This window comes from Cryptomeria japonica, chromosome 4, assembly GCF_030272615.1.
Source record: "Cryptomeria japonica chromosome 4, Sugi_1.0, whole genome shotgun sequence".
NCBI lineage: Eukaryota > Viridiplantae > Streptophyta > Pinopsida > Cupressales > Cupressaceae > Cryptomeria > Cryptomeria japonica.
In genome coordinates, this window is record NC_081408.1 from 658,747,943 (window position 1) to 658,765,880 (window position 17,938).

Sequence of the window (17,938 nt, forward strand, 5' to 3'; positions counted from 1 at the left end):
CCGAAATGCTGGTGCTAAAATATCTCACACATAGTGATAGCTTCATGGATTATGCAAAATTGATAACACTAATCTAAAAGATATTGTCAAAAATCTTAAGAACTATAAGAAATAATAATAAGTAGACTTTCCCTCATAGAATTGTTCTACTCAAATCTCAAACTTAAATTATTTCTTATAAATATTTCGAAAACATATATTTTAAAATATATTATTTTAATATTAAATTTAATTTCTCATACATTTAGATATTATAAAATATATTTATCATTACAAATTATATAATATAATTATTCTATTAAAATATGATTCTTATGTATTTTATTATTAAAGTTCGAGTATAATTTCAATTACCAAATCATCAAGAACCAACAACTAAGTTAAAAAGGCCAAAATAAAAATTAAAAATTAAAAAATTAAATTTTATTTTAAAGACGTCACTTCAAACAAACGTAACACGGGGATGTTCTTATTAAGCCAAGAAATATCCAACAAAACGTCACCATTACATGAGGTAAATCTTGACCGGACCAGCCGGTCCGGATGCATTGATCGTAGCGCCCGGTTCACCGGATCACCGGACAATACCGGTTCGATGGTACCTGGAAACTTTGACACCGACTGAACTTTCAATTTTGGGGCGTGCAGGTGTAAAACAAGCAAATGACCTGCATCGCAGTGAGGAAGAAGATTACTGTAGCTCCCAAACCCCCAATTACATACCAGGGTTTTGAAACATAAGCTTTCCAGAACTCATTCCAAAGAATTTTATAGCCGATCCTCCATTTTTTACTGTAATACTCCTGAATGCTCTTCCTTGTTTCTGCAACAGCAGAGCACTCTGAGAGGGAGGGCGATTGATTGGACAAATTGAACAGGCTTGCCAATTGTGCAGAATTTCGAAGATTACCCACAATCATCCCCATTTCCCTCATCACAACTGCGCCCTTCTTGTTATGCATCAGGTCAGACATGAATTGGGCATATTGCGTAAGTTTTTTAACTTTGTAATTGGGAGAGCACATTTCGAATGCAACAAGGTTTCTGATAAATACCTCCGATTCAACGTTCAGAATGATGAGGGGAAGCGAGAGAACTGAAGTTTTCTTGTCAAATTTTATTTGTTCTATGCCCCCTGCGTTAGCCCTGAATTTCACTCCCGCTTTCTTCAGTTTAACTGCAGATGGAAGCTTGAATCTGATGTCTGACGACTTTGGCCACGAGTTCCATAAATCCTTTTCAGTTTCCGAAACAATATCTTTCCCAAAACAAGAGAAGTGATACATTTCCAGTATGTGACTCCTCTTTGAAGACCTGCAAAATATGTAAAAATCAAAAGGTCGGTATATGTTAGCAAAGACTATTTTTAGTACTAAATCAATCTTGTCCCGGGCTAATTCCATGGAATTCATTTCCACAGAAAGAACTTGTTCCAGAACGAACAGAGGGATCTGATTCTCCAATTTCATTACATCTTTGATGATTGCAAGGACCGTGCTGTTATCATTTTCTGGGCGGAAAACCGGATGAAAATTTTGGCAAAATATTTGATCTGTAGGTTGAAATGGGGTGATATAGTTTCGGAAGAACTCAAGAAGAAAAGAGGCGTCTCGCGCCATGATCCAGCAAAGAACTTCTCCGCTGCATTCTATTTCCTTGTCATAGCAATCCCTAATTTGGCGCTCCATGATCTTAAGCTTCTCCACAACACAAAAGAAGTCTTTTTCAGGGAATTTTTCCTGAATTCGGGTGGATAGCCTGCACACAGCCTGAGCTTTGTACTTTTCCATGGGTGTGAGCTCTGGTTTGCCAAAGTGGTAGGGACCAATAGAAACGATTTCAGGGATGTATGCTGCTTCATTTTCGTTGAGTAATGTCTTTGGAACGCTCAAAATGGAGGGCGATGTGTGGTTATGAGCATGGCATGAAAGCACCTCCTCTTTGACCTGAATGAGCCATTCGGCTTCCTCAATTTGCAGTCTCATGGATTTTGCTCTAGGCAGACCAAAACAGAGGACCTCAACTAGCAATTTTTTGTTGAAGACTTCAATGCGCCCGATGTCAACAAACCTTTTGTACCTATTTGAATACATAACTTTTTCTGGCTTGAGAAGAGAACTTTTCTTCATTTACAATAACCACCTTGTTATCACAGCATGTTTGAGGCAGACTCGCTTTAATTAGACCATAGGTTTTAAGAGTGGGCTTTTAAGTCTGGAAAGTTTCTTTTTCAGTCGGAAAATTGTAATCTTATTAGATTGCTTGTTTTTTTCTCTAGTTTACAAAAATGATCTGAGCTGTCCAAATCAGATCGACGGTTCATAAGGAAGAGGAACCCTAATTCTTTTGTTGAAACTCTTTACTTGTTACTTCTAACCTAGAGGAGGCGGGTGGCAACGAACCATACCACGCTGTTCCATGGGTAGCTGGTGTAGATGTCGATCTGGTATTTCCTAAACCTTTTATTTTATTTTACTTTTTTATTTTTTTGGAAAAACCATTTAAGTTAATTGTTGTTGTCGTTCCAGTATCACCAGAATAGGGTTCATTCTCCCTGTGGTATCTTCTGTGTCCAGATGGAGTCAGAGGGTTCGTGATCTCTATTCAGTCATACATATAGACTCTGGTTATATTATTGTCTTTATACATTGTTTTGACTTTAACTCATGCACTCATAGACCTTTGTGAGAAAGGGTCATTATAGCCACGTAGCTCTCCTCGAGCCCCAAACATTAGGGTTTTCTATTTCAGGCAACCAACGTGATAATAGGGGAGAGGGATCAATAGTCGTTAGGGCTAATTTCGTCAACATGTAGCCGTTACATGAAATATCGTAAGACCTCCGTTTTTTTTTAGAAATGTAAAATGGACACTTAATTATCTACAAGTAAGGTTTGAAGATGTGACTCATCATGCAACTCATCAAAATAACACGTCTATTGTGAAGTGTCCAAAAAATGAATTTTGAAAGATTCGACCAAATCTTAATCTAAAAATGCCTAGTAATTGAAAAAATATATATCATTTCTTGTTAGTAAAATATCATATTTTTATTTAGAGGATAACTTATATGCAACATAAATGGACCAAATACATATTAGTAACCATAAATATTTGTTATCTCTAACTTGTAAATCCAACATAAATGGATCAATAGTTAAACAAAAAATAATAATTTGTTTATAGAAAAAAAAACATTATTATATAAAATTACAACATTTATCCGACACAAATGGACCAATAGTTGAACACTAAAACTTGTTGAAAATCCATCTCATTTCATGATAGGACAAATTATTAATATGAAATACTCCAATAAATATACATTGCTACCCCAATAGTTGTACACATAGGAATACTATTTTTTCACTATGACAACAATACTTGCTCAAGCAAGTATCTTATTTTATTAAATGAGCATCATATTTTTTAAGTGACACACTTATAGTGGATAGTTATGATATTTTATTTCAAACAAACAACTATTTATTTCGCTTGTTAATGAATGCATATTTGTACTTTTTATATAACATTTACACGTTCTTATGTATTCAAGTATAGGTCTATTTTGACCAACATTTGGTTATTTTTTTATTTACATGCGGTTTATTTATTTATAATATATAGTATAAATTTGTGGTAAGATTGGTTATTATTAGCACAATTGCTATAATGACCATTGGATCCCGTTCAACTACTGGTCCCTCTCCCCTACCTTGTTTTATATCTTGTTGTTTGATCTTATTAATGTTTAAAATATTTGGTAGAGCTAGTATGGGTAATAGGGAAGGCACTATGACATGGAAAAACATTGAATCAAGTTTTGGATTGAGATCAACATTAAATCAAGTTTTGGACTGCATTCAAACATATTTCTTTTACAAAAATGTGATCTTATTTGGTAAGGATACAAGTTATTGTACTATTATCTACAGTGGAGCATTAACACATTACTAAAATATTCATATACTTTTTCCATGAGAAATCTACCGAAATAAAAGATGTGGTCATTTGCATTTTCTGAAGTAAAAGTTGTAGGTTTAAATTTGCTTCGAGAATATAGCTACTTATACTAATTTTTTTTAGATTCTCTTACACATTTTTTCATATAACATGTTTAAAAATCTTCCAACTTTCAGACCCTCTATAACAAGCTTAAAAATATTTGACCCAAATAGTAGGAAGAGAGACTACTGGATATAGTTTTATATCAGTTTATAGTGACTTCGCAAGGTCGTAATAAAGATGTTGTTCCTGCACCTTTCTCTATTTGGTGCACTTCCACAACTATCTATTTATGTCAACATACATAGGCCGGCTTATTCCACAACAAATACCCTAAAACTTTTATGGCAATGCATACAAGATTCACAATTCAGGGCCCACAATTTCATTGGTACTACAATGTAGGTTAGAGCATTACAAGATAGGGTAGTTTTACTAAATCCATTAAGCTTAACCTCTATTTCCATTTAAACTCAAAGCTTCAACTATCTTGTTCTTAATCCTTCAAAACATTTTGAGCAGCACCACTACTATTAAAAATGAAAATGATAGTGAAGGAAAAGTACCAGTTGGTGATATTATTTAGCTTGCACCAAATTCCTTCACAGAAGTAAAAGTAAGTTTGGTTGTTGTTTGACATCTGATTGTGCTAATGAAACAACTTTATTGATTGTAGTATAATGTATGGATGAAGGTCCTGCTTGAGCATGTCAAATAAGATGTCCAACATCAAGTGCAAGAACATATAAATTAAGAAACAGGAAATACAATTGTCCACAAATTCTATAAACAAAATTCTCACAGTCAATACCAAAAATTTAAAGACTCCTAAGGCTCCTAAGTCCTATAACCTTCAATTCAATACCCTTTTACTTATCATAGATGCTCTCCATTTGCTTTGCCAAAACAATCGTAATAGTTGGAAAAGATTGAGTTGAGAGGCACAATTTTTAGCAGACCAACATTCCTCCATAATTAACCAAGAAATAGATTTTTAGAAGGGAGCTTCAACAGATCGTTGATTTCTCATAAAAGGTGAATAGTATTTAATTTGCATCGGAACATAATGTGTATTGCCACCACTAACTTAACCTCAAGCTATTATTATTCAAACATAAAAATTATATTTCCAAGGTGAACAATAACATTTTTCAACTAATTTCATCGAGTCTAATCAACATTCTAAATTAAAGATTTAGTTTATTGAATCTAAAGCGAATCTTCTTTGAGAATTCCAATTTCTCATTGACTCCCTTAACCTTGTAGTGACCTACCTATCATGGAACAAACTATAGAATGCACACAAGAGAATAGAGAAGTCACAATGGAAACCAAGGAGCACAAGAATGAAACCTAGGAAAATGATATGATAAAATAACAAGCTTATCAAGATTAAGAAAATTGACAAATATATGATAAGGATATCAAGAACATCGAAGTCTAACACAAATACATTACTATAACAAAAATGCATTACTATAACATCAAAGTCTAGCACAAATGCATTACTATAACTTTAAAGTCTAGCACAAATGCATTACAATAATCACTTTTGTGTAGCTAGAGAACTAATTCTGAAATTACAAAATATAGAAAGGGGCCAACATGATCATGGGCACTCATAAAAAGAAAAACCTCAATTTTTATAGTTGAACCTCCTTCAATTGGCTGCTCATTTGAATCCTTCATTTAGTGTTTAAAGTTGCTAAAATAGGCATTCATAGTTTACCGTGAGGATTCCTAAATCTAGACATGTATCTTTAATATTTAGTGTTAGTTGGCACTCCATTTATGTTTTTTAGTGTTCTATTTTGAGCAACACTGGAGAATATTTATCTTTCTGTTGAGTGAATATCAAACATATTTTAACGGTTTTATGTGAAATAAAGACATCTAAGAATAAGACTTTGTCTGTTTTTTTTATCACTTAAGTTGGAAGTTTATTGGAATTTCACTTAAATAGTTTACGTTGATTCTTTGAGTGCATAATGTCGATACTATGGTCTAAATTTTGTTAGGATCCATCATCCACACTAACAAGATACAGAAAGGAACCTTCTCAAATCTTCTCAATTATAGTTAGTCATAAAAACAAATACTATCTAGAACTTTAAAAAAAAAAGAATAATCATATAGGGGAGAGGAGCCAATACGTGTGTGGGTACCAATACATGTTATAGTACATAGACAAAATGAGACCAATAGTGGTGCTCTAAAAATGTCATGTCAATGCTTTTCCCCAAAAAAGTACCTCTAAAATTCAAAAAATAACCAATGATGTGATGCCACATTTGCACACAAGTAAACATGACTTAGTGTACAACTATGGATCTTATGACAAATTGGGACCATTTTGGATACCTTCACAAAAATACATGTTGATGTGGCATCATATTTGACCATATGGGCTTCAAATTTTGTTTTTGAGTAGGGGACTTGACAAATAAGTTGCTGTATAAAATTTAATTTTTTTTGCAATGTGCACCTATGATTTTGAGAAGCATGAAGTTAGGGTGTGTTATCACTGATTAAAAATGGGCTTTTCTTTTCCCATATTTGGCTATGGTTTTTTGAAATTTTGAGTAAGGTGCATTTTCAAATGCTTCAGCTTTGTTTTAGGCCTTAAGGGTTTAGGGTTTTTTAATTTTTAAATTGCCTGATGTCTGTTTAAAACCCTCTGGTTTCTATTCTTTCGTTACTTTATCCACTTAAGTAATGGGTCATGAGATCATAGGAAGTGTCCCCCCTTGTCGTTTGCCTAGGCGGTCATGTTAATTAATGGCAAAAATTTTTATGCCTTATGTGTATTCCTCCTAAAGTTGTCAAGCCCAGTAAGTAGTGTGCATCTCGCAGATGGATCTACGGCTTTCGCTATTTTGCTAGGTGAAGTTGCGCGTAGTTTAAAACTAGCAAAGTTGCAAAAATGACATGGCATGCCAACTAGGTGGTCTAGCTGGTCAATGAGGGCGAGTAAAATGGCGGCACGCAGCATAAGCTACAACAGTCAGCAAGTCGGGATTAAAGGTTAAAAGGCGGTTCCCAGAGGTGAGTCACGTCGCAGGTTAGGAGATGACATGGCAGATAGGGGTGTCAAGAATTAATTGGAGCCCAGTGCTTTCTCTCAGCAAATAAAAAAGCGACATGTCAGCTCTGAAGATGACTGTATGCTAGGTGTTCAAAGTGAGTTAGAGGGCCCACCCCTCCCGAAGCCTATTCAGATGGTTACAAGCCGATCAACTAAAAAATGATCTGATGACCCGCGCTATTTCGCAAGGGTAAGATGCTCGTGCTTTATACCCTGCAAAATAGCAAAAGTGAATGAGAACCATCCATGTGTCATGATGGATGGTAACGTGTCTAGGGACACGTGGTCTTAGAAGAAAGCCGTGGGCCCGCCAAGGTGGAACCGACAGTATAAGAGAAAGACACGCGGCCAGCGTTGAGTCGAATGTGAAAGGCATTTCAAGGCCAATGGTTGAGTGCCATGTGGTAGCACGTAGCCAATAGAGAAGTGAGACCCACCGCGGAGCCAAGGCTGTTAGTTAGTGTAACGGTCGATCAAGTTTCTTTTGATTGGACGGTCGACGCTATTTTGCAGGACCAAGCTGCCCAATAGTTATGCTTCGCAAAGTTGCGAAAGAGCGAAAAGAAAGACTTGCAGGAACGTTGTGACCCATTGGAGCGAAAAATACGAATTCTCCTATGAATTCAATTTTGAAGGGACGACCGAAGCATGCAGAATCAATGTTGTAGTTAAGACCCTAGGTACAATATATGATTTCCCATCAACCGGATGAAGATATCTTTTTAAAGAATTTTTGCAGAGGAGCGGATGCAGAGCTATCTTCTTCAGGTACAAAGCAAGTCAATTCAGTTGTAGAACAAATTCCTTCGAGTTAAGAACAGGTTTTCTCGTACTCTTGTGTAGCAATTTCTGTGTGGTGTGTTTCAGATAAGATATTGATTCGTCACAGAAGTATTTAGGGGCGGTATTCATTTCTTACGTTTTTTTAAATGGCTCCTAAAAGAGAATTTTCTGGCAAAGTCAATTAATCAGAAAGAAGTGTCTGTGATGATTTTTTTGAACAGTTGACATTGTCAACTAATCAGGCATCGAAGGCAAAAGAATTAGTGCCTAGAGCTCCTCGTTTAAAGATAGGAGAAGGACTGTATGACAAGGGTAACTGGTTGAGAGACCCACAGGTTGGATTGTCTGGGTTGGGGTTATTTAAGATTGGATTTGGAATGAGAAATTCTCTGGCCCTGCAAAACAGTATTTGGGAATTAGATGTTGGGAAATTGGTAGTCCCAAGGGTATTTATGGACATAGATTTGTTGACCCAAATTGCACTCAACTATGATCCAGTCACAAGAAGCATTCAGGATATAAATGGAAAAACCCTTATTGAGATTAATGCTGAAGAATTCAGAAATGCTTTTGAGCTTAATGAGTTCACCAATTTTCTAGAGCCCATAAATTTCAAGTCATTAGCTCAAATTTATAGTGCACAGAGGAATCATCTCAGGAATGGGCCACTCAAGGAATTTTTTGTAAAGATAGGTGGGTTGATAGTTGTAGGACCCAACACAGAAGAGCCCTTTTCATTGAGTATGTTCACCCTTAGGGCTAAGAGAATATATTGGGCACCTTGCAAAGTTTTGGGAGAAGATGCTGAAACAAATATGCCCAATCACTACCTGTTAATGATTGCTCAGATTTTGAATCCTTCTCTTGCAATTACATTTGATTATGCTTCTTTCATTGCTGACGCTATCCATGGAGGGTTAACAGGAATAAAGAATGGAAAGGTGGATAGGCCTTTTGGATGGTACTCACTCTTGAAGCATCTAGTTCTTTTCAAAGGTGGTGATTACTTTGCCAGTGGATTGGACCTTGTCAAGGAGAAAGAAGGAGAAAAGATGCCAGTACAACTATGGAGTTGAAGAAGGGAAAATAGATTTGAAAGGTAAACTGATCAAAACATAATGAAATAAACATGCAGAATGCTAAAATATCATTAAAAGACCATTTCACCTTGCTATTTTACCTTCTCCTTCGGATTGAGCTTGATGAAGTGAAGGCACCCCTTGATAATGCTCCACTTGATGTGCTCCTTTGATTGCTGGATGTAGATGACTCTCCAATATGGTGCACAAATGATTGGGATGAATGATAAGGATGAGATGATCAAGTTGCCAAGATGATTTCCTGGGCTCAAAAGGGCATCATAAGCTTACTGAATTTCAAGATGTTTTGAATGAAGGGATGGAACCCTATTTTATAGAAAGAGGAGAGGAAATCGGATGGCTAGGATGAATTCAAGATGAAGGGATAAGATTTACTTGTGAGCTCACACAAGCTCCAAGAGAGGGTGTGGAGACCAAGAAATATGCCTTAAAGGTATTTCGTATCTCCACACTCTACAAGATGCATTGGAGGAATTAAAAATTCTCCAAAAACGGATATTATGGGGATTAGAAGAATAAAAAGAAATTAAAAATTTCTTGGGAGAGGGAAATGCCTAGAGGAATGTGAGATTTTGAAAATCTTACATTCATCTAGAAAAAGAGCATTTAAAGCTAGTGGCTGGATGAAAGGACAAAGAGTTGACTTTGTGGCTAATCATGATGATTAGCCATTAACGACTCATTAGGAGAGGGATTAGAGGAAATGTTAGGTGGGATTTATATTTGTAAGAGAATTTGACTAGGAGAGAGTATGAGTGGAGGGAATAAAAAATTAGAAGAATAATGTTAAGTGAGTTTAGGGAGTTTCTAGAAGAATTTATCAGGTTAATGATGAATTAAGAAGATGATTTGTAGGAATCATGTAGGTTAACTAATTAATTGAAATTAATTAGCTAAGAGGAAGATTTGTGAGGATTTGATTTTTTAGAAGAATAAAGAAAGGGATTGATTTATTAAATAAATCATATGCTATAGTGACAATATTAATTATATTTAATTAATATTGAGAATAATTTTAATTAACATAATTAATTAATTAATTATGTGAGGAATTAAAAATAATTAAAATAATTATTTTTAAGTGTCTACATTTTGCCCCTCTTTGAAGCGAGGTGTGATGACACATTGATTCAAAGAATAATCTTGTTTTGATGCTGATATTGGTTTGATAGGATGCCCTAGCTCTTGATTTATAGATTATGGTATGGTGATGCCCCCTCGAGAGATCAATTGAGCTATTTGATCTTTGGAGTTTTGCGAAATTGATATCCCGATAGATTTGATTTGATTCGATTGATAAGATTTAGATTCAGTTTGGTTTCAAGAAGAATTCATCCTGTATAAGACAAAAATGATCAAAGTGTCTGGTTTCAGGAAGGATTCATCTTGTATAAGACATGATTGATCACAACGTCTGGTTTCAGGAAGGATTCATCCTGTATAAGACATGATAAGAGCATCTAGTTTCAGGAAGGATTCATCCTGTATAAGACATGATTGATCACAACGTCTGGTTTCAGGAAGGATTCATCCTGTATAAGACATGATCGATCACAACGAATGTCTGGTTTCAGGAAGGATTCATCCTATATAAGACATGAACAGAGCATCTGGTTTCAGGAAAGATTCATCCTATATAAGACATGATCAGATCACAACGTCTGGTTTCAAGAAGGATTCATCCTGTATAAGACATGATCAGATCACAACGTCTGGTTTCAGGAAGGATACATCCTGTATAAGACATGATCGATCACAAAGTCTGGTTTCAGGAAGGATTCATTCTGTATAAGACATGATAAGAGCATCTGGTTTCAGGAAGGATTCATCCTGTATAAGACATGATCGATCACAACGTTTGGTTTCAGGAAGGATTCATCTTGTATAAGACATGAATCAGAATCAGAATTGATTATGTGAGGAAAAAAAGAAAAATAGAGGAAGAAAAATTAGGGTGGAAGGGATAAATGAGGAAGATATATGAAGTAGTCATGAGGTATTTGGAAAGAAGAATAAGAGATGCGAGACCGCAGAGGAAAATGGGGGCAATGGAGAACTCCATGGGATTATTGAGTTTAGGATTTGATGGAATGATGGTGAGATTTTGTCCAAAATAAATGTGGAGAGCCAACCTAGTTTGATGTTGCCCTGAGTGACTTGCACCACTGATTATAGAAATCAGGATGCTATGAGAAACCCAGGGCGTGGACTGACTCTGCAGACAAACAGGAATTTCTTGCACACAACAATGCAAGTGTTAAGAAACACTAATACAAAGTTGTGGGTTTGTGCAAGGAAACCCTCAAACACACCGATACCTCTTGTACACGAGAAGGTAAGTGTTGATAAACACTAGTACCAGGTCACCGGTTTATACAAGAAGGATCCAAAACATGCCATACTATGAAATATGCCCCAATATGCACCTATCATAACATACCTGGATATGGAAGAACCCAGGTAGTCGTAAATAGTGGCAGTCATAGGGCAAAAGATGCAAGCCTATATGAAAAGATCTAACAAAATCTAACAAGTCTCTTCCTTGCGACCAAATGATACCTCTTGCCAAGAGTAGAACTAGGATGGACTTGGGATTGTTTCTCAAGACTTCTTGAAGCTTATACAGAGGCATAAAAGCTTAGTTTCACTGGGACATTTCTTGTTCGTGACTTGGGCGAAGACTCATCATCATACGCATGTTTTATTGGGAGGCAGAAAAGAAGGAATGTTGTGCATGGGTGGGTTGGATGGCAGATGATTTGTAGTATCGACATGATAGATAGTGGATCCGGTTATTTACCTTGGCGCCTGCACAGAGGTTTTCACCAAGATACTTGCCCATAGTGCCACGAATTATTTTTATTTCTTTTTTTGATTTTTTTTTAATAATTTTTTTGTATCATAAGGTGCCTGTTTGCCAGGTTTGCACCAAAGTGACAATTTTTTCAGGATCTTTTTTTTTTTTTCATTTTTTTTTTTTTGACAATTTCAGACTTTCTGAGGACTAAGCATAAAACCTTTTGAGGTGCATGATATTCATCAGATCATCCAAAGGATCACCTTTAGGAGTAGCCAACTGATAAGCTCCTGATCCATATTTCGCTATGATTACATATGGTCCAAGCCAATTAGGCTCGAACTTGCCTTTCTTTTCTCTTTCTTGTAGATTTTTCTGATTCTCCATGAGAACAAGATCACCAACTTGGAATTCTTGGGTTCTGAATTTTTTGTGATAACTCATGCACAGACGGTTTTGATATAGCCGAAGATGATTCAAGGCCTTGAGGCGCCTTTCATCTAACAATTCTAGCTCTTGTAAGCGGGCAATTTTGTATTCTTCCTCTGGTAGGATGTTTTGTAGCGATACCCTTAGAGAGGGGATCTCGATCTCAAGGGGAAGGATAGCTTCGGAACCAAATACTAGGGAATAAGGAGTGGCACTTGTGGGGGTGTGGATGGAGGTGTGGTAGGCCCACAATGTAGGATGGATTTGGAGGTGCCAATCATGGCCCGCTTCATTGACTGTCTTTTTGAGGATTTTTATTAGGGTTTTATTAGAAGTCTCAGCTTGGCCATTGCCTTGGGGATAATATGGAGTGGAGAAGTGGTGTTGGATGTTGAATTTTTGGCAGAGTTCTTTGACATCCTAGTTTTTAAATTGTTTACCATTATCTGTGATGATAACTTTTGGGATGCCATATCGACAGATTAGGTAGTTCAAGATGAATTTGGATATTTGCTTGCCAGTGGTGAAAGTAAGAGGGATAGTCTATACCCACTTGGTGAAGTATTCAGTGGCGGTGATAATGAATTTATGTCCGTTGGAGGATGAAGGGTGGATTTTCCCAATGAGATCGAGCCCCCACTGCGAGAAGGGCCATGATGTAATGAATGGTTGCAATTCTTGTGACGATGCATGAATCTTGTCGCCATGCTGCTAGCAAGGGATGCATTTCTTCACATAGTTGTATGCATCTTCTTCCATTCTAGGCCAATAGTATCCTGTTCTCAAAATTTTTTTAGCCAATGTGAGTCCACTTGAGTGTGCCCCACAGATACCCTCGTGTACTTCGCGTAATGCCCATTCTGCTTCTTGTTTATCTAAACACCTTAGGAGGGAACCATCAAAATGCCTTCTAAACAAGGTGTTTGCAAGGATGGTGTAATGGGCACATCGGCGGATGAAGGTTTGCTGTTGGGTTTTGGTGAGGTGTGGGGGAATGGTGTTGTCTTTGAGGAAAGCGAAGGTTTTTTGGTACCAAGGGGACTCGGGACCAACGAGAACACACACCATTTCAAACTCTGGTAGGTCGTATGCTCGTATAAACAATTTCTCGACCAAGAACTTGCACTTCTAACTGTGTGCTGGCATTTGAAGGAGGGAGCCAATGGTGGCCATTGCATCTGTAGTCTTGTTGTTTGTTCGTGGGATTTGATCAAACTTGATTGCCATGAAATGTTGCTTAAGATCTTCAACCATGGTATGGTAGGGAAGGAGTTTATCATCTTTTGTCTGGTATTCATCATTGACTTGTTTTATGACGAGTTGGGAATCGCCATAGACTTGTAATTCCTTTATTTTCCAATGGATAGCCAAGCGTAAACCTGTGATGAGGGCCTCATATTCTGCTATGTTATTAGTACATGCAAAGGCTATCTTATATGATTTGGGGATGCCATCTCCTTGAGGTGTGACCAATAATATTCCTGCCCCCGATCCATTTTGAGTGTAGGAGCCATCAAAATACAATTTCCATGTGGAGGATGTGGTAACAGTCATAATGAACTCATCTGGTAATTCTGTGAGAAGAGGATGGTCGCCTAGAAGTGGAGCTTCAGCCAACTGATCTATAATGACTTGTCCCTTGATTGCCTTTCTATCCACATATTCAATGTCAAACTCGCTTAAGAGCATGACCCATTTGGCAGTTCTACTAGTGAGAGCAGCTTTGGACAAGAGATATTTAAGTGGATCAATTTTAGTAATTAATTTTGTCTTATTATTTAGCATATAGTGTCGTAGTTTCTGTGTGTTGAACACTAATGCCAAACATGCTCTTTCAATGGGGGTGTAATTGAGTTCATATCCTACCAACGTCTGACTGATGTAGTAAATGGCGTGTTCTTTCCCTTGATCATCTATTTGCACCAGTAATGCCCCCAATGCCACTGTAGTAGCACATATGTACAAAATGAGGGGTTTTCTAGGGGTAGGTGGCATCAAAACTAGAGGTGATGCTAGATATTCTTTTAATTTTTCAAAGGCCTTTTGACAGAGGCAATCCCATTTGAATTTTGTGTCTTTACGTAACAGGTGTGCAAATAGATGGCACTTGTTGGCTAGTTGTGAAATGAAATGCCTGATAGATTGGAGTTTTCCTTGGAGATTGCGTAGTTGTCTGAGAGTTTTTGGCGGAGGCATTTCCATAATAGCTTTTACCTTTACGGGATCAACCTCGATGCCTCTGCGGGAAACAATGAATCCTAGTAGTTTTCCTGATGTGACACCAAACACACACTTTTTGGGATTTAGGCGCAGCTTGTATTTTTCCAATCTTTCGAAGATCTGTTTTAGAATAGAGATGTGCTCTTGTCTTGTCTTGGATTTGCCTAGCAGATCATCCACGTAGTCCTCCATAATTTTGTGCAAGAGGTCATGAAAAATTGTTGTCATTTCCCGTTGATATGTAGCTCCAGCATTTTTAAGGCCAAAAGGCATGACCTGGTAACAAAAAGTACCCCATGGTGTTGTGAATGCGGTTTTATGTTGATCCTCATCTGCTATCCTGATTTGGTTGTATCCAGAAAACCCATCCATTATCGATAGCATTTCATGTCCTGCTGTAAGATTCACAATCATATCTATGTTTGTGAGCGGGAAATCATCTTTAGGACAAGCTATATTTAGATCTCGAAAATCTGTGCAAATGCGGATGCCCCCAGCAGGTTTGCCGATAGGTACAATGTTGGAGACCCATTCAGCAAGATGCGGGTGCATTTTGTAGAGTTTTTGTTTTACAGGTTTTGCATCTGGGTGGACGGCGAGATTGTGAACCACCAAGGCAGGATCCAACCCTGGCATATCGGAATAGGACCATAAATTGATTTTAACCTCTGTAAGGAAGTTGATGAAGTCTTGTTTCTCGATTTCGGTGAGGGATTTGGCAATGAGCACATTTTTCGGAATGACTTCGGTGCCCATGTTGATGCTGTCTATTTCTTCTATCAACAAATTTGATTTGTCCTGTGGAAGGTAACCAATGGTAGGGAGGTCAAATCCCTCATCGTCAAGTGCCTTTTCCAGGTTTTCACTTTTAGATACGCCCTTTGTTTTTATTTCTTGTTCATCCAAAGGTGCCTTAGGGAGGTTTTCACCTAGGAAATCATATCTTTTTCTTTTATTGTCTTTTTTGTGGATAAGGGCATTGATTTGACTACCAAAGTATCCCTTTTCGTGTAGTTGAATACCCTCAATTCTATTACAATCTTCCATATTTTGTGCTGTTAGGAGAGCAATGAGAGCATTATCGTCGGCGCAGATATCTAAAGTGGGTTTGTCTCGTTGGCCCCAGTAAATGAGTTGAGGATGGACAAGATGTAGCTCATGTGAAGTGGGAGGGGTTACGGGGGTGATGGTATTGATGTAAGTATCGAAGAAGGTATCTTTCTGGTATTCATAAGGCATTTTGTGGAATTCCTCTTCGTCAGCGCTTCCGATATCCGAAGAAGGACTAGAAGGGGCACCGACGATAGTAATCTTAGGCACTGGGGTGTAACCCAAGCCTCTATTGTATCTGTAGGAGATAAGATTTATGGGTGCTTTTCTTCCTTTCTCCTTTGGTCCCAGACCGTGTCCTTTGTAACCCATTTTTTCAACTATGGCAAATGCTTTTGGGTACATTTCTTTGGATATTCTTGTTGGATCATCATCCTCTTCTTGGTACAGCCATGAAGAGATATTTGTTTCAAGGTTCTCATTATCAAGTGGGCCCCATTGCTGGAAGGTGGTGTTTTGGCATTGCATGACTGGTTTCGGGTCCTTTTTTAGCTCTTTTGGTTTGCCAAATGACTTAGGAGAGAGAGGGAGGTACCTATTAATAAGACGTCCTCCAATTTGTATTCTTCGCAGCCATTGTCCAAGATCTTGATTTGATTATTTGGTTGGGATGATGTGGAGGCAACATTTGATGTGTCAGATGGAGGCATTGGCGAAAGTCTATTTAGTGGGCAATGATACGGATGCTTCCCCTCTAATAGTTTGCAATATTGAAAAGGTTGGGGATCACCTTTGACAGTGATCACTTTTCCATTATAGGAGAATTTGATGCATTGGTGATAGGTGGAGGGTACGACCTGCAAGGAATAAATCCATGGCCTCCCGAGGAGAATGTTGTAGGGGAGATCAAGATCGAGTACTTGGCAAGGGGTTTCAATTGTAATGGGGCCCACTTGAAGAGGTAAGGTGATCACGCCCTTTGAAATTCTTTCCGCATCATCATATGCCTTTATTGCGATCCTTCCTGATGTGTGTATCAGATCCTCAGAAAGTCCCAATTGTTTTATTAATTTGCATGTACACAGATTAAGCCCGGATCCACCGTCTATCAGGATACGTTTGACCTTATGCTTGTGGATGAGAGCTTCGATATGCAAAGGTTTGTTATGGTCCTCCTCCGTGGGAGCATCTTGGGAGTTAAATACAATATGTTGCTGGGCAGCAAGGTTTCCAATGAGTGTTTGAAATTGGGTGGCGTTCATGTTATTAGGAACGCATGATTGGAGAAGGGCTTGTTCCAAAATTTCTTTATGGACCGGAGAAGTCTTAAGAAGTTCCAAAATCGAGATCTGCGTGGGTGTCTTCCCAAGTTGATCAAGGAGGTCATATTGGTGGGTGGAAGACATGGGTGGGGGGTTTGGTGGGGGAGGAACTCCTTGGATGGTGACTCTTCCTCGGCGTGTAGTTTCATTGTAGTCATTCTAGAAATGGGAGGTGGAAGGCGTGGCACCTTGAATGACTATTCTAACCAGATTTGGTCTGCTTTGGGAAGAAGGAGGATTAACTCCTTGGATGGTTATGACATTGACATGATTGTCTGTAGGTTCAATGCGACTTACTAAAAAATCAAAACCGGTTACGTGATTAGCGTAGTCATAACCCATTGCGTTAGATGATGAGCCTTTTCCTTTATCATGCTTTGGAAAGGGTTCCTAGTACATTTTGAGTTTGTCATTGTTATTACCAGGTTTTGCATTTGCTACCTCAATCTCACCTCTATCAATGAGATCTTGTATGTAGATCTTCAGTTTCATACACTTTCGTGTATCATGTCCCTTGATACGATGGTATTCACAATACTCATTTTCATTATACCATCTTGGTTTAGGTTGATTGAGATCAAACGGGCGAGTGATTGGAAAAACCATTACACCTGCTTGAACAAGTTTTTGAAACACCACTTCAATAGGCTCAGCAAGAGGAGTGAAATCTCTTGGAGTCTTGTTATTCGATCGGGGTGGTCGTCCCTGGATTGAGACATTGTTGTGAGGTTTTTGAGATTGATTTGAATTGTTTTGATTGTTGAATTGATGAATATTGGTGGTGGATTTTGGGGGAGCGGCCACGATTTGGACCCACTTTGCATCAGTTACACCATCATTGACCACGTTTTTATTTTTAGCCCAGAATTTTGGCTTGTCGTTATGATAAGAGGAAGAACTTTGTGATGACTTCTGGTAATGTTTCAAGGTTCCTTCCTCCAACAAGACACGTTTGAGGGCAAGGCCCTTATCGGTCAATTTTTGGAAGGATTTGATACATTGAGATATTAAAGGTCTTGAAAGTTCAGGCACCAAGTTCTTTTGAAATAGTTCAATTTGATGTTGTTCTGGCATGTCCCACTGGAATTTTTTGATAAGATCTCGCCATCTTTGTAGGAAATTGGCGAAGGTTTCTCCAGGCTTTTGT

The 17,938-nt window shown here is 37.8% G+C and overlaps 1 protein-coding gene across 1 annotated transcript; it reads right to left on the bottom strand.

The window, feature by feature from the left end:
- Positions 1–441: 441 nt before the first annotated feature.
- LOC131061794 (UPF0481 protein At3g47200) lies at positions 442–2,198 on the bottom strand. Its single transcript, XM_057995625.2, has one exon. The coding sequence runs from the start codon at positions 2,127–2,129 to the stop codon at positions 630–632; it is 1,500 nt and encodes a 499-aa protein (XP_057851608.2). The 5' UTR covers positions 2,130–2,198; the 3' UTR covers positions 442–629.
- Between the last annotated feature and the right edge of the window lie 15,740 nt (positions 2,199–17,938).